The 25,392-nt window shown below is 46.7% G+C and overlaps 2 protein-coding genes across 2 annotated transcripts; one reads left to right on the plus strand and one right to left on the minus strand.

The window, feature by feature from the left end:
• Positions 1-2,436: 2,436 nt before the first annotated feature.
• Positions 2,437-5,489, plus strand: LOC123166325 (3'(2'),5'-bisphosphate nucleotidase-like). The gene is made up of 8 exons (XM_044584111.1): positions 2,437-2,677; positions 3,079-3,154; positions 3,427-3,500; positions 3,585-3,787; positions 4,478-4,688; positions 4,805-4,903; positions 4,979-5,132; positions 5,219-5,489. Exons 1-8 carry the CDS (start codon positions 2,591-2,593, stop codon positions 5,389-5,391), a joined length of 1,077 nt encoding a protein of 358 aa, XP_044440046.1. The 5' UTR covers positions 2,437-2,590; the 3' UTR covers positions 5,392-5,489.
• Positions 5,490-7,981: 2,492 nt separating this feature from the next.
• On the minus strand, positions 7,982-18,470 carry LOC123163906 (disease resistance protein Pik-2-like). The gene is made up of 4 exons (XM_044581313.1): positions 18,371-18,470; positions 12,288-13,417; positions 11,157-11,894; positions 7,982-10,172 (listed from the first exon to the last, which is right to left on the minus strand). Exons 2-4 carry the CDS (start codon positions 13,368-13,370, stop codon positions 8,187-8,189), a joined length of 3,807 nt encoding a protein of 1,268 aa, XP_044437248.1. The 5' UTR covers positions 13,371-13,417; positions 18,371-18,470; the 3' UTR covers positions 7,982-8,186.
• Positions 18,471-25,392: the final 6,922 nt, after the last annotated feature.

Consider the following 25,392-nt stretch of genomic DNA (forward strand, 5'->3'; position numbering starts at 1 on the left):
CATTCCTCTACAATGGTGAAAAGTTCATCGAAGACCTGGAAGATTTGACAGTAAGTCTATATATATTTACTTATAAACAACTTTTATGCACCAACTCTAATAATATACTTCTCTTCTCAGCAAAATTTCACAGGATGAGGTCGAAGACTGGAGGGCAGAGGCAATGTATATTCTCTTAAGTAGCGAGATGAATCAAGTCAAAGCTAGTGAAATGGGTGACGAGATTAGCAAGATCTTCAGAAAGAATGAAGACTAAAACTTTTGATTTAGCCAGTGAGGCTAATTCTATCTAGACGTGACAAAACAGTTTATCAGTAACTCACATTTGTATGTAATGTAGTTAGAAATTGCGTGTTCATTTTTGAAAAGAGAACTATTTCGACAACAGTGCCTCTTACATCATCAGAGAGTGCCAGTACACTATAAACAACAATGCCTCTTCTTATTTGTACGACAGCAGTGTATCCCAAAATGAACCCTTACGCGTGACTCTGAAGACAGGCGACATGGCCCTGTGCCACCAAAGCCTGGGTCACCATGCCTCCGGGCAATATCCAGACACACACATACCAAGAGCGCCTCAACCGTGGCTAGCTCCTACGCACACGTGACTGCAGATGATTCACATCCGTGCCTCCGGAGGCAACATACCAATGCCTTCGGACAATACACACGTGCATGCACGCACATTCCTCTAGAGACGCAAGCATGGCTAGCTCCTACGCACACGTGAATGCATATTCTTCAAACCCGTGCCTCCGAAAACAACATACCAATGCCTTCGTAGGATGCACACATGTGCATGCACGCACATACCTATAGAGTCTCAACCATGCCTAGCTCTTGAGCAGACGTGACTGTACATGCTTCAAACTCGTGCCTTTCGAAACAAAGGAGCTTGCCTTTTGCACGACCTGCTGTATAAAAATTAAACGAGCCGAAGGCGAGCAGGAGGTTCCCTGGCACCGGAGGCGCCGTGTCACACCATGACGGACAACGCGCTACACGAACCAGCACGCCGCACGACCAAAACACACTTCGACCTATGCCCCCCTTCAAGATGTTTATGAAAATTAAACGAGCCGAAGGCGAGCAGGAGGTTCCCTCGCGCCGGAGGCGCCGTGTCACACCACGACGGACAACGCCGCACGAACCAGCACGCCGCACGACCAACACACACTTCGACCTATGCCCCCCCTTCAAGATGTTTATGAAAATTAAACGAGCCGAAGGCGAGCAGGAGGTTCCCTGGCGCCGGAGGCGCCGTGTCACACCACGACGGACAACGCGCCGCACGAACCAGCACGCTGCACGACCAACACACACTTCGACCTATGCCCCCCCCTTCAAGATGTTTATGAAAATTAAACGAGCCGAAGGCGAGCAGGAGGTTCCCTCGCGCCGGAGGCGCCGTGTCACACCACGACGGACAACGCGCCGCACGAACCAGCACGCTGCACGACCAACACACACTTCGACCTATGCCCCCCCTTCAAGATGTTTATGAAAATTAAACGAGCCGAAGGCGAGCAGGAGGTTCCCTGGCGCCGGAGGCGCCGTGTCACACCACGACGGACAACGCGCCGCACGAACCAGCACGCTGCACGACCAAAACACACTTCGACCTATGACCCCCCTTCAAGATGTTTATGAAAATTAAACGAGCCGAAGGCGAGCAGGAGGTTCCCCTGCGCCGGAGGCGCTGTTCTTCAATTTAGTAAAGTTATACAGCCGTGCCTCTGCTAGTCTACACCTGTGCATTAAAAAGTTACTATTTTTTCCTTACTTGAAAGGTCACATTTGATAGTGTTGGTAGTCCCCGCCCGTAACTACCCCATAAATCTCCATTACCCGAAAATATAATGGGAACAAAAAGGGAAACGAGAAAGTGAAACAGGGAACCAAGCGCGCGAAGTGGTATTTTCTTTGTGTGATCGCGCGGAAAGGGAAAACAGAAAATTCTGGTAGTTCAAGGGTCAAACTGCAAAACGTACGAAACCATAAACCGGAAAGGGAAAACCGGGAACCAACCGCGCCAGCTGGTTTTCCCTGGCGGGAGCGCTCCGCGCGTGACACATGTCACGCGCGGAGTGCTCCCAAACCGCTCGTTAAGAGCGCTCCGAAGGAGCGCTCGTTAACTAGTTGCTATCGGGGAAGAGGCGGCGGCGGCGAGAGAAGTGGGTCGTGCAAAAACCCAGGGCTAGGTCTTGCTTTCGATCTCTTGTATCCCTCTGGGTTTTTTTTTCTATCGCTAGCTAAAGGACACGTGGACATCACGGTAACTCCCCCTTGTAGTGCACCTTATTGTTTTGGATTTGAGCCGTTTGTTCTAAAATAACATATCTGGAGTTCGGGCCCCAGGAAAAAAAATTTGGCTGCGTTGTTTGGGTCTGTTGAGAAGTCTTTGGATGCGTTGGCTTCGATTTGGCTTACGATTGATCGCTGCCGTTGAATCTGGAATAGAAGGATGAGGATGCGAGTTTTAGCGTCAGCTTGACTTGTCTTCTCCACCTGCCCGCCTCACCAACCGCCGTCCGCCGGCCGATTCGCCTCCTCCCACAAAGCGCCGTCCATCTTCGCCGCCCCTGCCATGTCGCGGCCCGCCGGCAAGCCCTCGTACGCCGCCGAGCTCGGCGCGGCCAAGAAGGCCGTCGCCCTCGCCGCCCGTCTATGCCAGGTGCCCTTCCTCGGATCCCAAATCCTTTCTTTCCTTGCTGTGCCGAGGCCCGTCCGCCCGTGGGGACGCTGCTCGGCGGAAACCGAGTTCGCGCTGCCGTCGCCGGCTGCTGGGCTGTGCCTTGTCTAGTTGTCTTCTTGGTTTTCTTCCACCGTTCCTCCGAAATTAACTGGAGAAGCATCGCTGATTGATGGTCAACATGGAGAAGTGACCACTTTTGAAGTGTAACCAACTCTAGATTTGAAGTATGTTAACGTAGGCACTCCTAGCTATGATAATCACCAGAGAGAGATCTTTGATTATGTTGATTGCAAACTGCTTGCTTCGCTATTCATCAGATTGTCGATGCATTGCTGCAGTTGGAACTTATTGTGTTTGCGCTGTGACTCTTCCTCCTTCAGACGGTGCAGCAGGAAATCGTGCAGTCAGACATTCAATCCAAGGCGGATAAGACTCCTGTGACCGTTGCTGATTATGGTACGTGCTCACTTTGCAACTGTTTACCTCCAGGTGCCTGTATCTGCTGTTTGATGCTCAATTAGCAGTCCTCATACTCAAACCATAATTCAAGTCAGTCGATGTTTCTTGATTTAACTTACATGGAGATGTTAAGATTTCTGAATGACATGGCTCGGGGATGTAAAGAACATTCAGGGTCGTATGATCTTCATCAGTTTACATTCACATTTGAAACTTGTTCGTTCTCTCAACTTCCCATTCAGGTGATAATTTCCTTTTCATACATGTAGGGTCTCAAGTATTGGTAAGTCTTGTGTTAAATATGGAAGTAACTTCTGGTTCCTTTTCTATGGTGGCTGAGGAGGTAAATCACTTGAGTTTCGATTAAATCATTTCTGTGTATAATACATAAGTATTCTACACAACCTGAGTGTTTGTACGTACGCAGGACTCGGAAGACTTGAGAAAGGATGGCGCTGAAGAAATTCTGGAGCGCATTACTGATCTTGTAAACAAAACTCTCGTTGAGGATGGTTCATACAACATTGTATTATCTAAGGAAGCTATCCTCTCTGCAATTGATACCGGGATGTCCGAGGGAGGTCCATCTGGCCGACATTGGGTTCTAGATCCAATTGATGGGACTAAAGGGTGAGCTATGGTAACTCCAGCCTGCAGGTTTCACATTCTGCTAATGTGATAAAAAAATGCCTGTTTTTTCCGCCAATTGCACCATCTATTGCACTCCCTCCGTCCCAAAATTAAGTGTCTCACTTTTTTTTTTTGCGGAAAAGTACAAAGTTGTACTAAGCTTGAGACACTTATTTTGGGATGGAGGGAGTAGTAGTTTTTACAACTGCCTTCTTGCTCACCAAAACCAGCGTTGCTGCTTTAATTTGCTGTGCGTTTTTCTAATCATTAATTATTCAAGGAAGCAGGCACCACTGCCATCTTTCAAACGACTGGAGTTCTGACCTTTGACTCTAATTTCTGCATACGGAAATGAATTCTTTTACTGACGATCTTATTTAAGCAGTAGAGATGCCAATATTACTATGGAAATTTCGTGAAGCAGTTCTATGTAAACTATACACGGTTCTCTTTTCTGAGATAGCTTGTGAAGTGCTAACAACTGATCAGTTAGCTGGCAAGATTAAGTACCTCTCTTTCATGCCCCATATTTTAACTAAACATTCTAAACTGATTAATTGTGAACACTAATAGCATTGTTTGAAAAGAAAGACATTGCAGTCATTTGATGACATCATGACACCTCATGCTGTTACTACCTTTGCCTATACTACATTTTGATCTTGGTTTTGTCTTAATAACTTGATTCAGATTCGTGAGAGGAGGCCAATATGCCATTGCACTGGCACTGCTTGATGAGGGCAGAGTTGTCTTGGGTGTGTTGGGATGTCCAAATCTTCCTTTTACATCAGTAAGTAACCTCAGTGGTAGCTCATCAGGAGATCAAACTGGGGCCCTCTTTTCAGCTGCAATCGGTTGTGGTGCTGAAGTACAGTCGTTAGATGGCTCTCCACCACAAAAGGTTATTACCACTTTCAATCTCTTTTATTTGATTTTAATCAGTTAAGGCTGTTTGTGCCTATGTGAGTTATTTTCTTTTCTTGTGATTGACTTGCTTCTGGCTAACTTTCATTACAGATCAGTGTTTGTACCATCGACAATCCAGCCAATGCCTCGTTCTTTGAATCCTATGAAGGAGCACACTCGATGCGTGATTTTACTGGCTCTGTAGCGGAGGTTTGATCTTGATCACTCTTTGCTTAGGCTATATCCATTGGAGTAGAAACTAATTTTGTGTTTGAGTCCTACTAGAAACTTGGTGTCCAAGCTCCTCCAGTCAGAATAGATAGCCAAGCAAAATATGGTGCGCTGGCCCGTGGAGATGGTGCCATTTACTGGCGTTTTCCACACGAGGGTTATAGAGAAACGATATGGGATCATGCAGCCGGCTCAATTGTCGTCACAGGTAAGAGCATTTCTCTGTTTTTTGAAACAACGAACTCAACTGAAGAATACACATTTCTTACTTCCATTTTTTCTGATGTTTCCCAGAAGCCGGAGGTGTAGTTAAAGATGCCTCAGGAAACGATCTCGATTTCTCGAAAGGCAGATATCTTGATCGTGACACAGGCATCATTGCTACAAATAAACAGTTGATGCCATCAGTCCTGAAGTCTGTCCAGGAGGCAATCAAGGAGAAAAAACAAGCCTCTTCCCCATTGTAGAAGGTTCTTGAACCTTCCCTGTTGTAGAAGTTGGATTGGTCCAAAATAATTATCGCTATGCTACTCCTTATTCATTTATTCACACTGTTTATGTGCAAGTGACCTTTTGTTGGAAAAAATACAACCCTGTTTTTTCTGAAAAGGATCAGATATATTATAAATATTCCTCGAAAGTACAAAGCACCTCAAACATAATAAAAATTACATTGGATCATGGATTACCGAACGACCATTGCCATCGTCAGAATGAGCCGCCGACGTGCCATTATCGCCGCTCTCATACCGGAGCCGGCTTGACTTGTCGATGACAACCGGGAAGTCTTCGTGCATGTGCCCCTAAGGACCAGCGCCCTGGAGCCGCAGTCGTCGCCGTCTCTGAAGAACCTGGTACCAAATATCGCCGTTGCCTACGCACGACAAGAAACCCTAACCTTGCCTCCCCAAGGAGCTGGTAGGAATCTACAACCCTTGTTATACAATATTTGTACATATCCAAGGAGTGGCTGGTAGGCAGCCATGACCTGAAAGAAATTGAATAAAGAGAGAAATTCCCCGTGGTTATAAATATCTTAGTATGACTTTGTTCGCCATGCCCTGAAAGAAACTGAATAAAGAGAGAAATTTCGTGTGGTTATAAATATCTTAGCATGACATTGTTCAACATAAATGTCAGGAATAATACAGTACATCAACTTTTCTTCTTCTTTTTGTGAGCAACAACCAGTCCCTTGTGTTACTTCTTTCAGATCAAAGTTGCATTGTGAGAGTTTTAATTCCAGAAACCAAGGTTTGTGTTAGAGTACTGTATATTTATATAGTCGTGTAGCCTTTTGTATTTCGGAAATTCGATACCGCTCATACAACCATATGCTCATATTATCCAGACCGGTGGCATGTCTAGGGATTTGAGCATGCAGTTGTATAACTTGGGGTGTGTTTGGTTGTCTGCATCGATTTTGCCTGCATTGCATGTGTTTCTTTGATGGGTCTGGCTTAGGTAAAACAACCAAAAAACCAGCATATGTGCTGCCTGGACGAGGGAACTAATATTGGCCCGCCATTTGGTCGTCTGTGTTGTACTAGGCGCACATATCACACGTTGTTTGATTGCAAGCTACATTCTTGAGTATGATTAGTTTGCTACTAATTTTTGGCTTGCCAAATATTGGCAATACTATGAGTTGCCAAATATTGGCAACTTTATGTGAGATGGACAAGGCAACTTGGTAACCAACCAATTAGTAGCCAATATGACAGTTCATCCTAGATACTATGAAATGGCAGTACAAATTATTAAAAGCCATATGGTTGAATAGGCACTTCTTCTTTAGATCCTTGTCTGACGTCTGTTATCTCAAATTGTCTGTGCTCACTCCATCCTTTTTTTCTTCCAGACTTCGTTGTCAAATGCCTCCACACCATGGCCAGAGCTGACATCATCAGGCATCACATCTTCCTCTTCAGGCACCAGTTCATCACAACCCCATTGCAGGATCCAGTTATACAGAATGCAACAAGTAAGAACAAACTTAATCTTCCAGTTATGTACCATTGTTTAGTTCATCGTCAGCTTGTAGTTTGCAACCAAACTAACATGTAACTTCTAGTTATGAACAAGCTTAATCTTTTTTCTTTTCTTTTCTATTTTTGTTTTTCGCTTCTATAAAAAAGTTTGGGAATTTAAAAAAACATGAGTTTTGGAAAAATGTTCTAATGCAACGGCCACGAATTCAGGAAAAAAACTTCACAAATAAAAATGAACTTTTTTCATTTTTTTGAATTTTGATGAAATAATTTTATTTTTTATGAACATTATTTGAATTTCAATGAACTTTTTTTGATGAAAACTTTTAAAATAAGTTAACATGTTTTTGAATTCAAGAGCATTTTTTGCTTCTTTAAAAATTCAGTATTTCAATAAAATAGATTTTCAGAAATGTTCACAAATGAAAAATATTCGCAAAATATAAAAATGTTCAGTAATTAATGAACATGCTGTCAATTTTGTGGACATTTGTTGTATTTTAATGAATAAAATTTGAATTTTGGATGAACATTTTTTGTATTTCATGAAGAAAATTTATATCTAATAAACACTTTAACAAATCCTACCCCCCCCCCCCCCCCCCACGTACTTCTTGAATTTCACTACCGCTGCCGTCTTTGTTCCGAAATACATCGTATATTGCTGGAGCGGTTGGTGCATAAATACACGAATTCAGCATAGATTAAACACAATCACTGCACTTGAGGAAATAAAAAGATACTCCCTCTGTACCATTATATAAATAAGATATTATTATGATCAATATATGATTTGGTCCATCTCGGAGCAAAGAGTAGAGACAAATTGAGCTGAAGTATGACTGCCATAAATCTGAAGATAATACCTTTTTTTTTTGCCAACAGGAGCTCTGAGCCTTTGATGGCAAGCAAAACATTGTATGCAATGTCTATGCGACTAGCCATATCAGCAAAACCACTGTTACAAACCTGCAGACTAGGTACAAGGAGGAAACGTTCGATATAATTAAGAAGTTTAGACGGAAAAGATATATGAAAACCACTTCATGGTACAGTTAAAGTGGCATTGGCAAATAATTGGGAGGAGTTAAGTAGTTCTTTTACAAACAAGTCAAATAACTCAAAAACATTTCAGTGGCAGAGGTCGACATGAATACTGGTCAGCTGACATGACCTCAATACTGGTACATAGGAATTCAAAACAAGCGAACAACAGCAGAGACAACAAATGATACATGCAGAAGTGACAATAGTTGGTTTTGGAGCGCAGCTCACTCCATCTTAAGAAGAGGCCGTCTCGGGTTCGACTCAAGCTGGGATCGCAAGTTTCTCACAAAGTCACCCTTGTAGTTGCCAGCCTTGAACAGAAATTCCTTGAGGTTTCCCAGAGAAGCTAGGCCAGAAAACAACCCAACTCTGGATGATTCTTCAGACTGATTGTCATCATTTTCTTCCCAAACGACGTCTTCATTACGCTGATCGGAATACTGCAGCAGCTCAAGCTTAGGTGTTGCTCCATCTTCAAACACCACAGATTTGAGCTTACCTGGGGAACTCAGCTCAAGCAGTATTAGGGTCTGGAATGCGCCCTGTTCGAAATGAAGATGAACCTCTTCACCCGTGAATGACTCTTTCCATAGACGCAGGATGGCTAGGTTCGGTAGACTCCCAAGGACTTGTATGGTGGCATCATGGTCCTCTATCCTGGAACTCCGCAGCTTGAGCTTGGCAAGATTTTTTAGCCCGCCGTCGAACCATGCCGGCAATTTGACCAGGTTGCCATACAGCTTCAGGCTTTCGAGGTTTGCAGGAGGTGAGGACAGGCCATCCAAGCAGCCAGATAAACCCGGCTTACCCTCCGACTGCACCAGCAGTGTCTGTAGACAGCTGAGGCTAGCCATGGCCGAACATAGCTCTCTGGCGTTGCTCTTGTCAATGCCAGTCACACCCAACTTGCGCAGACCGGTGAGCTTCTCTACCTCTCGCAGAGCGGCCTTCCCCCTTGAGATGTTCACGAGAGCCAACGTGTGCAGGGCTTTGAGCCTGTAGATTCCTCTGGGCACCGCAACACCGCGTGGGCTCCGACGTGTCATCAACATCGGCATATAGGAGCAGCAGCACACGGTGCAGACGTCGCGCCTGTTTGTGTCCCCGTCAATGTCCATGCAATCCTTCAGGAGCTGTGGCGCACAGCATGCCACGCAGAACCCCACCGTGGAGGATGTCAGGATGCATAGCTTATTCCTCATCAGCTTCGGCAACCCATCTGGATATTCTTCATAGACACATTCATCGTTGCTCCCGACACCCCTGGCACGAACGTGTTGTAGCTTTCTGAGCTTGATGATGGTCTTTGGCAGCTTGATTATGTTTGTACCCATGACATCTAGTGTTTGGAGCTGCCTCAGGTTACCCAAAGAACCTGGCAAGTGATAAATTCCATGACAACCTCTCAGGGAAAGGTATCTCAAGTGGAAAAGCTTCCCAACGTGCTTGAGATGATGATCAACCAGACCTGTAGTGTTTTCCAGGTCCAGCACCCTCAGCAACCTCATCTTGTCAGAAATGAAGAATGGCCTCCACTTACCAAAAATCGTTAGGGATCTGACACGAGACAGGTCAACTGTACCCTCAAATTCACTTTCATCTCCGTTCCAGTCGTTGCTTACAGAGAGGTGACGTGTTGTGACGGGGCTGTTTAAGCCGCAACCTGCCTCCAATCTGAAAACAAGATTTTCCTCCATGGACTTCGAGATGACTACTTCACGGATGATATCATAGAGTTGGCAAGAGTCCATTTCTTTTCTACTATGACTTGATCGCCAAGATGGCAGGATCATGCTCCTGCTTATGAGGTCCATGAAGTAGCTTTCTGCTATTTCATAGGAAGACTTGCCGCGCACCTCTGTTGAGTAGCCCTCTGCGATCCACCGCCGCAACAAACGTGTTAGACTAATCTTGTAGTTTGCAGGAAAGATTGCCAGATACAAGAAACACGCCTTGAGATGATAGGGTAAACCATCATAGCTTTTGAGAAGGACTGTTCTTATGGTGTCAAGCTCTGCATTCACCTCCAACTCACTACTGAGACTCTCATTCAGTTTTCTCCACTCCGTGACAGTTTTTGGTTGGTTTGCCAAGAAGCCAGCTATGGCGATTATTGCAAGAGGAAGACCATTGCACTTCTTCAAGATTTGTTCTGCTTGTTCAACCAACTCAGGATACTGCCGGTACGAACATTCATTTTCCTTGAATACCTAAAATTTGCACACAAACACTTATGATGGAAGTACAAATCATCTATTATATTATTCAGCAAAAATAAAATAACCAACTATGTTCATCCACTTTGCTTAGGATATCGCACGCACGTAGAGAGAGACAGAGAGACAGAGAGACAGAGAGAGATGAAGTTCCTGGGCTTGATATTTGTGTTTGGCCTGAGACACTACTCCCTATTCTCTGGAAGATCTGGGATTCCCAGAACACAGCAATTTTTAGGAATGTGGACCACTGCTCCTATATGACCATGCGGAAAATTTGTAATGATTTTGAACTTTGGAATTTCTGTCTTAAAGAACTGGTCAATGTATCCACCCTTTCCTGGAGGGATTACCTATCTTCACAGCTTATCCGTGACCTTGTAATCATCTACTTTGAGTTTACATATGAGAGCACCAGTAGTGCAACATGCTTTAGACATATCAGCGTTCATGGGTGACTCATACAGTCATATGTATACAAGTTCATTGGTTTGGCGGTTACTAGGCAAGTAGAACATAAATGAGTGGAGGCATGCATGAATCTACAGTTACTGACAGGGTTCAGAAAATTATTGGCAGTGACAGAGATGTAGTGATAACTAATAAGTATAATGTGTACTCAATGTGCAGGTGCTACGCGTGGGAGGGAAAAGAATGTTCTACTGCAACAATAAGGAAGGAAGTAACAAATCATGTCAAATGTACTAAGTCACATAGGGAGCAAAAGGATGTTGTGGCTAGAACACTAAGGTCGGGAGTAATACGTCATGTCAAGTGTAACAAGTCATTTCCATTGTGTAAAACATACATATACACTATTAGAAGGGACAAGCCATGACAAAGGCGAGTGGGAGTGAATGTTTAGCAATTTTTGCATGTAACAAATTAGACAAGTATGTAAGTTATGGTAAATAGTACCATGGTTTAATGTAAATTTCAAATGAAACAAATGGAGCATTGTCATGACTTTTTAAGAACCTTTTTGGTGAAGAAGACAAGTGCATGCTTCTTATCTAGACCTCTGAGCTTGTATACATTTTCTTGATGTCTTGAACAATAATTAGCAATACTTTCTTCTCTTGTGGTGACAATGATTTGACTTCCATTTTCATAATGATGAAAAATTTGCATTATCATGTCCCATTCTGTGGTAGATGACAAGTCGTCGAGAACAATCAAGCACCTCTTTTCTCTCAGAAAATTTGCCAGATCATACTTCAGTCCTTCAACCTCTCTGCGCGATGAGTACACCGTGCCACCACTAGTTTCTGCCACCCCTAGTTGGATAGCTAAACTCCAAAGGAGTACCTCATAACAGAAAGGGCTCATGATACTGAGAAAAGCATGCTTGTTAAATACGCCACTGAGTTCTCGGCTTTCATAGATATCTTTGACTAGAGCAGTTTTCCCGAGACCACCCATTCCCCACACAGAGATAACCTGAACTTTGTTTTCTGGATCCGCAATTAGTTTGAGGATGTGAGATTTTTCTCTCTCCCTTCCAACAACTTCAGATCCCTCCAGAATAGCCGTCGTCGACATAATGTGGCTGAGGCTCCTTTTGATGGCATTATGTCCACCGGTGTCATCTTTAGCTTGATCACCAGCTGGTATCTCACAGGTGGGCAGCGAAGAGTTTGTTCTATTATTGGTGACACTGGCGGTCGCGTTTGAGCTGGACTCTGGCTCCATTAAATTTCCTCCACCTTGAGGGCTCTAAACACAAGAAAACAATCATTAGGCATTGTACATTGTTTCATTAGCAGTACTTCCAGACCCGCAATCTTGAATTATACGAGAGTATCTACTTACATATTGGGACAAGCGGTCATTTGGACAATCAATTAAAATAATGTGAAGTACTCCCTCCGTTCCCAAATATAAGTCTTTCTAGAGATTTCAACATGTGACTACATACGGAGCAAAATGAGTGAATCTACACACTAAAATATGTCTACATGCATCCGTATATTATGTTCCATTTGAAATGTCTACAAAGACTTATATTTAGAAACGGAGGGAGTAGAAGACAGTATGTGGCCTTTAGACCAAAATTAAGGATGTAACATGAAAGAGTTTGATGGTTTTTGAGCATAGAATGTATTTGACCTTGAGGTAGAAAACATAGAGAGTTTGATCATCGGATACTTGCTTAAGCTCTGAGACTTGGCAGTTCCGGCCGATGCATAAGCTTGCAACTTCAACTTCTTGTGTGGCCACAATGATCCGGTTACCATTACTGTTGGAAGGAAAGTACGTTCTAACCCAGTCCCAATCTTGTATGCTACACAGGTCGTCAAGAACAATCAGGTAAATCTTATTATTCACATGCTCATTGAACTCGTCAACCAAATCTTCTTGCTTCATCAGCAGCATCTTCTTGAGAACTTCAGCCCCTATAGCGCTTGCTCTTTCTCTACAACTTCGTCCCTCAGTTGCTAATTCTGAAAGAGAAGAAGAATATCCATAGAACTGCCTCATAATGCTTTGCATGAACACAATTGGGTCGAAAGGATGTGTAAGGTTAATCCAGGCACGACATTCGAAGTTATCCGAATCATCATACGCCTGCCTTATGACAGATGCCTTCCCAAGAACACCACATGTTCCCCACACCACAATCACTCTAAGATCCTTGCCCTGCTCTTTGTTGATGAGCTGGGCAAGATGTACCCTCGGCTTCACGGCACGCCTCGCTTCGTCAACACCAAACATTGTAGCACTGGCCTTGCTTCCTGCAGAGTACTGCTCAACAGTGGTGGCCACGGACTTCGAACCAGCAGCTGTCCCCCTGATGAGGTGGTACCGCAGGTTCCTCTGGCTGACATCCTCGACCTTGGCTCGGAGGTCCTTCATCTCCATGGCCACATGGCGCCGGTCAAGCAGCGTGCTCAGGATCCGCCACCAGCTGGGCGACTTCTCGAAGCGAACGACAAAGTCCTGGAGGCAGTCCTCCACATCGTAGCCCAGGTCGCGGACCTGCTTGACCCAGGTCTTGACCACCTTGTTGTTGTCTCGCTCATCCTGTGCAGCCATCAGGAAGGACTGCATCATCTCGAGCTCGTCCCTGATGAAGGCCTGGTCGCGCTGCACTCCCAGCTGCAGCGCCACCTCCTTTGCGACGGCGGATTGGGCGTAGCTAACAGCTCCGCTCACCACGGACTTGCCCACGCTCAGCACCGTTGCCTCCATTGCTAGTCTCTCCTCTCCTCTCCACTTCTGTTGCTTCTTGGGTGGATCTGAGACGATAATACTAAACTGGTAAAATGCTCATTGTGAATCAAATGTAGTAGTAGTTGTGTACGGATGTATTCACAGGAGCATGCAAGTAACTAGTACAGATTCTGGGTTGTTAGGACCTGATTGTGCAAATCGAGATGCATGTAGTAATAATCAATTTATTGTAAAGCCCTACTAGCATCTTAAAGACCATAAAGCGAGAACAAGGATCGATGCATATGAAAGAAATTACGCACATGATGGGTTGTTGGGACCTGACCCAAGCTTGCGAGCTCATCCGCCGACGAACAGTGCTGGTAGTATTTTTAAAATAAGTAAGACTTTGATTAGCCTGGTGCTAAACTGCTACTAAGAACTCGACGACAGTGAGGATACCTCAGCGGGCCTAGCTGCATGGGCACACTATTTCAGTGAGAGCAAAGAGAGATGGATGTTGGTTATTACGGATGGAGCTAATTAAGCATAATGACTTCTTGCCACTTTGTTTCGATACTTTGCCTATCAATGGTGCATGATTGGATCTAATCCAGCAACTAAAGCGACTCTCTTTCCTTTGCCATATTACGAGAAGATGGAGACTACATTTATGAAATGGGTACAATTGATGTGGAGTGGATGTAAACTGAATCTCTACTATCAAATCTGCATTCAAAAAAATTTAACTCAATCAAATCAAATCTGATCTAACCAAAACCTCAACTAAATCAAAATTTTCCTTCTGTTCCCTTACCCATACCCAAATCAAATGAAATGTTACCAAAACCTCAACTAAATCAAAACTTTTCTTGCCTTCCCCTATGTAACACCCTGAGAATCATGCTACAGTAACCCCTGTGATTAAGCTAATCATATTGCTAAACAGGGCTAGATCACATTTGAACCACACCCTTGTCAAACTCCTAGTTCAAACTTCAATTAAATTTAAAAGTGGAAAATGAAAGTTTTCAAAAATTCAAACAAAAATGTTCAGTGGGTTCTAAATAATACACTGGTAATTATGGTGGAGAAATCACATTTTTATAAAATGTCTAAATACTTTTAAATGAAATAAAACAAAAAAGGAAATAAACAAATAAGAGAAAACAGAAAACAAAACAGTCAAAAGAAAAAAAGGAGTAGGCCTCCCCCCACTGGACCCGCGGCCCAAACCCCCCCCCCCCCGGCCCAAGCTGGGCCGCCACCCGCGCCCCGGCCCAGCCCACCTTTCCCCGCGTCCCCTTCCTGTTCCCCCGACCGGGTCGGAACAGGGGAGCGTCGCCGCCGAACCCCCTCGCCGGCGGTGAACCCCGCGAGAGGATAAGGGCGCCAGCGGCCCCCGCTCCCTCGGGCCTCTCTCCCACTCGCCCCCGCTCTCCCTCGGCCTCTGCGCCTTCTCCCCCGCCAGATCCCCCTCCCTCTCCCCTCCGTTCCCCTCTGCCCGAGCGCGCTCGCCGCCGTTCACCGTAGTTCCCGCGGCCACCGTGCCCAGATCGCCCCGACGACGTGCCCGAACGACTCCCCGCCGTCGACTACGCCGACTGTGCCATCGGGAACGAGCCGAGCGCCACTACATCGACCTCCCCGAGCTCGTCTTCCCCGCACGGCCGCCGTCGATCGTCGCCGACTCCGGCTACCCCGCGCCCTCCCCGAGCTCGCTGCCACTCCCTACGGCTCCGCTGTGAGCTCCTCTACCTCCTCCCCCTCTCCGCTAGCTCGCCCGCGCTCCCTAGCTTCTTCCCCGCGCGCGCCCGAACGCCACGCCGCGGAGCTCGCCGCCGGCGTGTCTCCGGTGACCAAATGGTCACGGGCGTTGGCCCGCTAGTCCGACCGCACCGTGCCGCACCCACCTAGCTAGCTAGTTCGGCCGTTCGCGCGCTCTAGCGTAGCTTCCGTCGGGCACCCGTAGCACCTCGCCGCCGGCGAGCTTGTAGCGGTCGTCCCCGGCCGTTCCAGCCCCTCCGACCGCCGCCGTTGGACGCGCGACGTCGAGCCGCGTCGAACGCGCCCAGCCACGCCTCCGGAGACCCCCTGTACGCGAAACCCGCGCCCCTCCCGAGCCGCGCCGCCGTGCGTCTGGTCGCCGGCGTTGCTCCGGCGCCGGCCGCCGACGTGGCACACCTGGGGCCACCCCTGGGTCACTGCCAGTGGCCCCCACGGCCCCAGTTGACTGGGTTGACCCAGTCAACTGCTGACTGGGCAGGCCCAGTCACTGACATGCGGGCCCCGCCGCAGAAATTAAAAAAATAAAGAAAAAGAAAATGTTTTATAAATAAAAATAATTAGTTTAGCTAAACACTCACTGACATGTGGGGCCCATCCCTCTAATTATACTGTTAGATTAGTTTAATTAAGTATTAGACTAACAGAGGGTGACATGTGGGTCCCACTGGACCCACCTGTCTGGTTTGACTGGTCAGCCGACCTGTTGACTTGCTGACGTCAGCATTGCCTCATGCTGACGTCATAATTCATTTTTCTTAATATAAATAATTCCAGAAATTCAAATAAACTTTGAAAATTCATATCTTTTAAACCGTAACTCGGATGAAAATGTTTTCTATATGAAAGTTGCTCAGAACGACGAGGCGAATCCAAATACGCGGTCCGTTCGTCCACCACACCTCCCTAACCTATCGAACTAGCAACTTTCCCCCTCCGGTCCGTCTGTCCGAAAACGTGAAACATCGGGAATACCTCCCGGATGTTCCCCCCCTTCACCGGTACCACCTACTGTCGCGTTAGGACACCCCTAGCACCGCTCATTGTCATGTCACGCATCGTCATGCTTATGTTTGCATTGTATTTACTGTTTCTTCCCCCTCCTCTCTCCGGTAGACTACGAGACCGACACTGCTGCTGCCCAGTTCGACTACGGAGTCGACGACCCCTCCTACTTGCCAGAGCAACCAGGCAAGCCCCCCCCCCCTTGATCACCAGATATCGCCTACTCTCCTCTATACTGCTTGCATTAGAGTAGTGTAGCATGTTACTGCTTTTCGATATCCTATTCTGATGCATAGCCTATCCTTGCTACTATTGTTGATACCTTTACCTGCAATCCTACATGCTTAGTCTAGGATGCTAGATTTCCATCAGTGGCCCTACATTCTTGTCCTTCTGCTGTGCTATACTATCGGGCCGTGATCACCTGGGCGGTGAACACGGGCATATACTTAAATACTATATACATGACACATGTGATGACTAAAGTCGGGTCGGCTCGTAGGAGTACCCGCAAGTGGATCTTTGTGGCGGAGCGACAGGGCAGGTTGAGACCGCCTAGGTAAGAGGTGGGCCTGGCCCTAGTCGGCGTTCGCGGATACTTAACACGCTTAACGAGATCTTGGTATTTGATCTGAGTCTGGCCATTTGGTCTATACGCACTAGCCATCTACGCGGGAGTAGTTATGGGTATCCCGGCGTCGTGGTATCAGCCGAAGCCTTCGTGACGTCAGCGACTGAGTGGCGCGCGCCGTGTTGGACCGCTTTGACGTAACCGCCGTGATCGTGTGGGTTGCTAGGTCTGCTCGCGGCCGCGTTCGCAACGTGCAGTGTGCATAGGGCGATGGGCCCAGACCCCTGCGCGCTTAGGATTAGACCGGCGTGCTGACCGCTCTGTTGTGCTTAGGTGGGGCTGCGACGCGTTGATCTTACGAGGCCGGGCATGACCCAGAAAAGTGTGTCCGGCCAATTGGGATCGAGCGTGTTGGGTTATGTGGTGCACCCCTGCAGGGAAGTTTATCTATTCGAATAGCCGTGTCCCTCGGTAAAAGGACGACCCGGAGTTGTACCTTGAGCTTATGACAACTAGAACTGGATACTGAATAAAATACACCCTTCCAAGTGCCAGATACATCCCGGTGATCGCTCTCTAACAGGGCGACGAGGAGGGGATTGCCGGGTAGGATTATGCTATGCGATGCTACTTGGAGGACTTCAATCTACTCTCTTCTACATGCTGCAAGATGGAGATGTCCAGAAGCTTAGTCTTCGACAGGACTAGCTATTCCCCTCTTATTCCGGCATTCTGCAGTTCAGTCCACTGATATGCCTCTTTACACATATACCCATGCATATGTAGTGTAGCTCCTTGCTTGCGAGTACTTTGGATGAGTACTCACGGTTGCTTTTCTCCCTCCTTTCCCCTTTCTATACCGGATTGTCGCAACCAGATGCTGGAGTTCAGGAGCCAGACGCCACCGTCGACGACGACACCTACGACACTGGAGGTGCCTACTACTACGTGCAGGCCGCTGACGACGACCAGGAGTAGTTAGGAGGTCCCAGGCAGGAGGCCTTGCCTTTTCGATCGTTGCTACTTTTGTGCTAGCCTTCTTAAGGCAAACTTGTTTAACTTATGTCTGTTCTCAGATATTGTTGCTTCCGCTGACTCGTCTATGATCGAGCACTTGTATTCGAGCCCTCGAGGCCCCTGGCTTGTATTATAATGCTTGTATGACTTATTTATGTTTTAGAGTTGTGTTGTGATATCTTCCCGTGAGTCCCTGATCGTGGTCGTACACATTTGCGTGCATGATTAGTGTACGGTCAAATCGGGGGCGTCACACCCTATCCATACTCAAATCAAATAAATTCTTACCAAAAATCTAGAATATGGTGGATGTGAGGTATATGTCGGACACGATTGATGTTAAACCACTAGAATATGTATGCCCCATTGCAGCGCACGTATAATTAGATAGTTTTGAGTTAAATTCATGATGACATGCTGTAGCGTCATCGTCTCAGCTTCATCCTTTTGGATGTGGGAGAAGAGAAAACCAGGAGCACCTCAAGTTGGAGCTAATGGTAGACAGGACAGGATGCAGAATTCTCAACTACACACTCGGCTACAAACAAGCTTGCAGTACTACTTGCCAAGGAACAGGATGAACGTTTCTTAGATCCAACAAAACAACCAAATTATATCTAGCAAGATGCTAGAGGAATAGAGTCTTAGATAAGATCCATACCTCGACCAGGAAATCCCGAAGAAATGCAGGCGCCGACCTGAGGGAGAGAGCAACCAGTGGCTGCTCCCTGAGACGCCTTTGCCTTGGACCTCGCGAGGAACGGGGGAGGAATGTGTTGAGTCAGCACCGACAGAGGGTGGTGAGAATATATGACTAAACCGGAGTCACGGGGATCCTTCACAGGTCTTCTTTTTTCTCGGGTGGGTGGGTGGGGGCGGCAGGAGAAGCTGTAGGTAGTGCCTACCAGGTAGGGTAACAGCATGGCCTGTTTGATTGTTCAAACTCAAATGAGCCGCACATGCGTGCAGCTCTGTTCTCCCACCTGCTCCTCTATGCTAGGCTGGCGCTGGACAGTGAGGGCGGGCTCCGTTCCATGAAGAAACCATAGGAAGAAAGCGCCTCCAATCAATGAGGTCCATCCAGACCGGCTTCAGCAACATCTGCGAGGACGAGTGTGCAATGAGAAAGAGGAGATTAAGGCAGGTGCTTCGTACTTGCGCGGATAAGAATGTGAGGATGGATAAATATGCTTTTCCACCGTGCACGCTAGGTAGGGTATATCGATCCACCCTCCATTGAGTTATAGATTCCTGTACTTATTCTTTATTACTCCCTCCGTCTCATAATGTAAGACGTTTTTTGACACCACACTAGTGTCAAAAAGCGTCTTACATTATGGGAATGTAAGACGTTTTTTGACACCACACTAGTGTCAAAAAGCGTCTTACATTATGGGACAGCGGGAGTAGCACATAGCAAAACATTAGCTACACTCTAAAACAAGGAAAACCCCGACGAAACTAGATGCAAAAACAGATGATACACTTGTCCTTCACTGCTATGGTAGGTCAGGTCCAATCATATCAGGCAGAAACATGCAACCTTCGATGGCTTTTTCTTTCTTTGTTTTGTAAAAAGGTGTAGAGATAAAAATATTGAATATTTCCCTTTCCAATGAGGTTTGGCTTTCTCTCTCCTCTTGGTGAGAAATTATTATGCTTATCTCCACTTCTAATAAAGAAAACATGCACTTGTCTTTGCACTGCCCAAGCATCTTCATGTTTCGTCGTGTTCATAGCAGCTACCCATCAAAAATTAATTTATTGTTACAATGCTACTAGCTTAGTTGATCATCAATAGTATAGTACTTCTAAAAGGTGCATGCGGTGCCAAAGCAGTTTGGTTCTCTGAACCCTAGTAGCATGAATGAGTTTGATGCTTTTTTAACATAGAATATATATCACCTTGTGGTACAGAACATAGAGAGTTTGATCAGCGGATAATTGCTTAAGCTCTAAGACTCGGCATTTCTGGGTGATGCATAACCTTGCAACTTCAACTTGCCGTGCGGCCACAATGATCCTGTTCCCATTACCGTTGACAGGAAGGTAAGTTCTGGTCCAGTGCCAATCTTCGATGCTACAAAGGTGATAGGACCGACTTCAAGTTGTTAGAATAAATTCGAGGCATACCATCGATCATCCGAGGACCAAGCAATCACACGAGTACGACACCGAGATTTGTTAACGAGGTTCACCGATATGGCTACATTCCCGGGGCCTGACTATGGGCGCTCCTCCCCATGATACCGCTACAATACCGCACCCGGTCGCCCTGGACACCGGCACATGCCGCCGGCTTCCCCTGCGTTCAGGTGCTATTATGTTGGCATAGGTTACATCGTGTGTCTACCCCCGCTATATACGAGAGGCCTAGGATACAAGTGTCCTACTAGGACACGACTCCATATCCTATCTAAACACAATACAACTACAAGTCCAATTGTAACCTACCTTGTACATTATATTCGACACAACTCTAACAAACTCCACCTTGGCGAATATTCTCCACCATCTTGAATTCGTCAATGCGTCAAACTTTCATGTGCATTGGACTTGAGCTTATGCCATGAGTACCGCTGCTACTTCAAAGACTCCATATGACTCCACATGCAACTTGTAGTCCCTCCTTTTCTTGACCACAGTCAACACCTCGAGCAAAATTAAGTTCCTTGTTCTCTAGTTTGTGCTTCCAACTTCGAGAGTATCCGTCCAACGCAATCACACACTGATCACTGACCTGCATGAAAATGAACAACTCACATATTGGGTGTCACACATAAGAGTTACCCGAACTCAACATCACTGCTCCTTTCTTGACCACTTGTCTGAAACTTGAAAGAATTTCACCGTTGCTTGTAGTCATCCCGAGGCAAATTCGCAGTTGTCTCACCACATGTATGACCACCAGAGCCCTGGCCCGTCTCCATGTCCCCGTGCGCACCGCACGCCTCGCCGCTATTACCGCGTCGAGCCTCCGCTGTCCCGGTCGAGTCTCAAGGGTCGCGAACCCACACCACTCAACCCCCACTGCAGACCACCACCGATCATCACCGACCGATGACGAGTTTTACGCTTCCATCAGACCACTGGGCTCCAGTCCGAATTGCATGTCACTCGCTTTTTCCCGCCTGCTGAATAGGCTTCGACCCCGTCGACTTACGCCGTAGCCCCTCAATCCAGCTCCACCTTCAACATGACTCCATGGTAGATGATCAATCCACCCCTGCGCCTCATCGACTTCAAACTCCGTGTATACACCACCTTGACAATCCTGCAACATAGTCTTGTCGAAGCCACACAAGCCCTCGGGCCTGCGCCACGTGTTTCCACGCCTCAGAAGTCGATCACCATCAGCATCACGCTCCTATGTCGTCATCGCCGATCCCACCACCATCTTCTGTACCAACCGACTCGCGTCGATCCGTCAGACTATCCAGTCCAACCCAGCCGAACTTGTCCGACTGCACGACACGCTCCAGACTCAAGCCGTCATCGTGACCTTTGCCATCCATACACAAAACGTGCACTGACAAAGAAAACCAAAGCAAACTCCCCCGTAGCCTTCCCGTGTGAACCAAAAGAGATCAACAAACTCTTAATTCACCACACGCACGTAGCTTCTGGATCTTTTTCTTTCTTTCTTGATAGCAAACAAATCACGACCAGACTCTGTCCTTGTGTCGTTTCCTTTTATTTAACAAACAAATTTCTCCTCTAATCAGCACATCACAAGCAAACCAGGCATATGTCTGCCCGCTCATCAGCTCCACCGCGACTGACGCCAAGTTTGCACGCTAGCTTCTTGCCTCCAGCCGCCTTGCGCATGACTTGGGCCTTGGCCTGCTAGGCCAGCTGCCACCCGGGCCTCTGCGCCTCAGCCCACCACCACCGCGCTGCCCTGGCTCTCGGGCGGCTGTTGCTGCACGCTCCGTCCGCCTCTGTTGCACGCCAGATCACCACGCGGAATCGATCCGAGTCGCCGCCGCTTGTTCTACTGCATCCCGCCGAGACGCGCCAGATCGATCTGGTACCGACCCAACCTGCAATACTCCCGAGATACGCGCCTGACGTCGGCTGCCGCAGCTTCTGGCGCGTGCCTCCTCGCGTCCTTTTTCTCTGCTGCGCCGCTCGCACTACTCGTCGTTGTTCCATCAGGAGGGCCAGAGCAGGCCACACCAGCTCGTGGCTCACGTGGCACAGCACCGGCCAGCCCATGCAAGAGCCTGTCGGCTGAAGGTGTTTCCAGCATGCAGCAAAGCAGCCCACGTGCTGCACCACGAGCACATGAAGTCCTTGTACGTGAAGGCCATGTACGTGAAGATGGTACACCTGTTTTGGCTGGTTCGTCTGAAGCTACAGCCAGTTCAGAAGAACAGCAATCGCCTGAAAACGGAAGTGTGGCAACTTCAGATGATGATTCCTCGTCTTTGACTGTACAGGAGGCAAGGGAACGTCCGCCGACACCAGTACGTCTTCGACCAGTGATGGATTTATATCCAAAGGAAGCGTTTCCAAAAGTAAGTCCCGTGAAAATTAAAGGAAGAGGACGGCGGTGTCTGCTTAGCGTCGAGGAACCGACGAAATTTGAAGATGCAAACACGGAGGAGTGTTGGCGTCGTGCTATGGACGAGGAGTTGGGATCGATCCAAGACAACAAAACATGGGAGCTCGTGGATCCACCCAATGACCATAAAATCATAGGGCTCAAGTGGGTGTACAAAGTCAAGAAAGATGCCGAAGGAAACTTGGTGAAGCATAAGGCAAGGCTCGTAGCCAAAGGATACGTGCAAGAGCAAGGTGTAGACTTCGAGGAAGTGTTCGCTCCTGTCACAAGGATGGAATCGGTGAGGATAGTTATAGCTCTCGCGGCTCAAGAATCTTGTAGGCTACATCACATGGATGTAAAATCCGCTTTTTTGAACGGGGAGTTGAAAGAAGAAGTATATGTGAAGCAACCACCGGGTTACATCAAAAAAGGAGAGGAGCACAAGGTGTTGAAACTACACAAGGCATTGTACGGGCTATGCCAAGCTCCTCGGGCGTGGAACATCAAGCTTGATCGTACACTAGTTTCTCTTGGTTTTGAGAAACGTCCACTTGAGCATGCTATGTATAAGCGAGGTAAAGGCAAGGATCGTCTCCTAGTGGGCATCTATGTTGATGATCTCTTGATAACTGGAGCAGATGAGGAGGAGATTGCTAGATTCAAGCTACAAATGAAGGAGCTTTTCAAGATGAGTGATCTAGGGTTCTTGACTTACTATCTCGGGATCGAGGTACATCAAAAGCCGGAGGGAATCACACTATGCCAGGAGGAATATGCAAAGAAGATTCTTGAAAGCTGTAGCATGGAGGACTGCAATCCAAGTCATGTTCCAATGGAGCCTCGACTTAAACTTAGCAAGAGGAGCCAAGCACCCGCGGTTGATGCAACGGAGTATAGAAGTGTGGTCGGAAGCCTAAGGTATCTTGTGAATACACGACCGGACTTGGCCTATTCCGTTGGCGTAGTGAGTCGCTTCATGGAAGCACCCACGACAGAACATTGGGCAGCTATGAAACAAATACTCAGGTACATCAAAGGGACAACTAACTTCGGTTGTGTCTATTTGAGAGAGAAGCGGAAGGAGATGGTGGAGCTACTTGGCTACAGTGATAGCGACTTGGCAGGAGATATTGACGACCGTAAAAGTACCTCGGGCGTGGCATATTTCTTGGGAAGAAGCATAGTGAGTTGGCTATCACAAAAGCAGAAGATGGTCGCATTATCATCCTGTGAAGCGGAGTATATTGCAGCTGCAACCGCGGCAGGTCAAGGTGTGTGGCTAGAAAGGCTACTCGGTGACCTCACTGACAAGGAACCGGAAGGAGTGGTGCTCTATGTTGACAACAAGTCCACGATTGCTCTATGTAAGAATCCAGTGCATCATGATAGAAGTAAGCACATCGATATTACATACGGCATTGCGTGGAAGAAGGTAAGATTGAAGTCAACTACATTTGCACCGACGACCAGCTTGCAGATATCCTGACCAAGTCTTTGGGACGACAGAAGTTCACGGAGATGCGGGGAAGGATCGGCGTCCAAGCTGTGAAGTGAGGACATCGTGTTTAGGGGGGTGATTGTTGGAGTTAACCACGATTTAGTGTCCTGTCCGGTACGGACTAGGAGCAATCACCGAGTTGTACTTAGAGTAGGCTAGCTTAGCTTCTTTATATACTGCTGTACCCCTACGTTGTAATATTAACTCAGATCAAAGCAATACAAAGCATAGGTACGACACGCACCTATTAGCCATCAAATATCTTGTGTTTCGCCGAGTTGTGCTAGTCCAGATCGATTAAGTATCCAGCCGTTGCTACGTACTAAGCTAGCTAGCTTCAACATCCATCAGCTAGTTTTGTACGTGCACGTTGCCTCAGGAAGAATCAATCAAGCGTGGTTTCGTACGTACGTGTTCGGCCGACGGAAAGTACTCGTCAAGGAGCCGTCGTGCAACTTTTGATCGGGCCTGTGCCAACACAAGTATCCTTGTAATTTATTTTTCTCCTTGCTTACTTTTCAGGCGTTAAGAACAATCAGGTAACTCTTGTTATTCACATACTCATTGAACTCGTCAACCAAATATTCTTGATTTATCATCAGCATCTTTTTGAGAACCTGAACCCCTAGAGTGGTTTCTTTCTCCACAACATCATCCCTCAGCTGCTGATTCTGGAAAGAAGAAGAATATCCATAGAACTGCCTCATAATGTTCCACATGAACATGATCGGAGCGAAAGGATGCGTAAGCTTGATCCAGGACGGCATTCAAACTTGTCCGAATCAACGTACCATAATTTTCGATACTTATTACTAAGACTATCACGGTTGCATGATTGGACCTAATCCCATCATACCTAACAACTAAAGCCTCTAACAGAGATTTTACTTGTTTCTAATTTTTGGTATTACCAAACTAGTCGTTTCCTCATCAAGAATGAAACTGTTTTACTCTCCTTCTCTTTCTTTGCAGTTTTCAAAAATACTAAATAATGCATCTATTAATTCAGTTTTCAGGTATTTGTATCCAAGCTTTGCAGGGTGCACTTGGCCATGCTCACGACCCAGTTTTCTAAAATAAACTTCAACTTTGTTGGTTTCTGGCTCGAGGCACAACACCTTCAAATTATAATTGTGCATGTTTATTTTAAGTGTAAAAAGTTTGGAGAAGCCAACCGATATAAACACAATAAAACTCAGTGTCACACACAAAAACATAAAGCAGCTATTACCAGGTATTATGAGGTGGGAACTTACGGTGCAACAAACCAGATATGGAATAATGATTGTATCTCCAAGACGCGGGTGGGGAGCAAACCGAGCATAGTACCATCATATGCCATGCTGCCAGACCATGTAATTCTTTTCTCAGACAAGGCAAGGCTCTTGTAATTGCTTCCCGTAGCATCACTCGAAGATAATGTTTTAGAATTGATTAATACAGATGCCACAAAGAGCCCTACCACACACAAACAGAAAATGCAAAGTGAATCAGTAAAATATGTATAAAAAAATGGCAGGCAGATATTTCTCAAGTAAGGCAACAGGAGAAATAGACATAGTGCTACTAAAAAAAGACATAGTGGGCCCAAAGATCAATGTACACTTCCGAGATTCCCGTTGCACGTTAACATGTA

This window comes from Triticum aestivum, chromosome 7D (assembly GCF_018294505.1).
Source record: "Triticum aestivum cultivar Chinese Spring chromosome 7D, IWGSC CS RefSeq v2.1, whole genome shotgun sequence".
In the NCBI taxonomy this organism is placed as follows: domain Eukaryota; kingdom Viridiplantae; phylum Streptophyta; class Magnoliopsida; order Poales; family Poaceae; genus Triticum; species Triticum aestivum.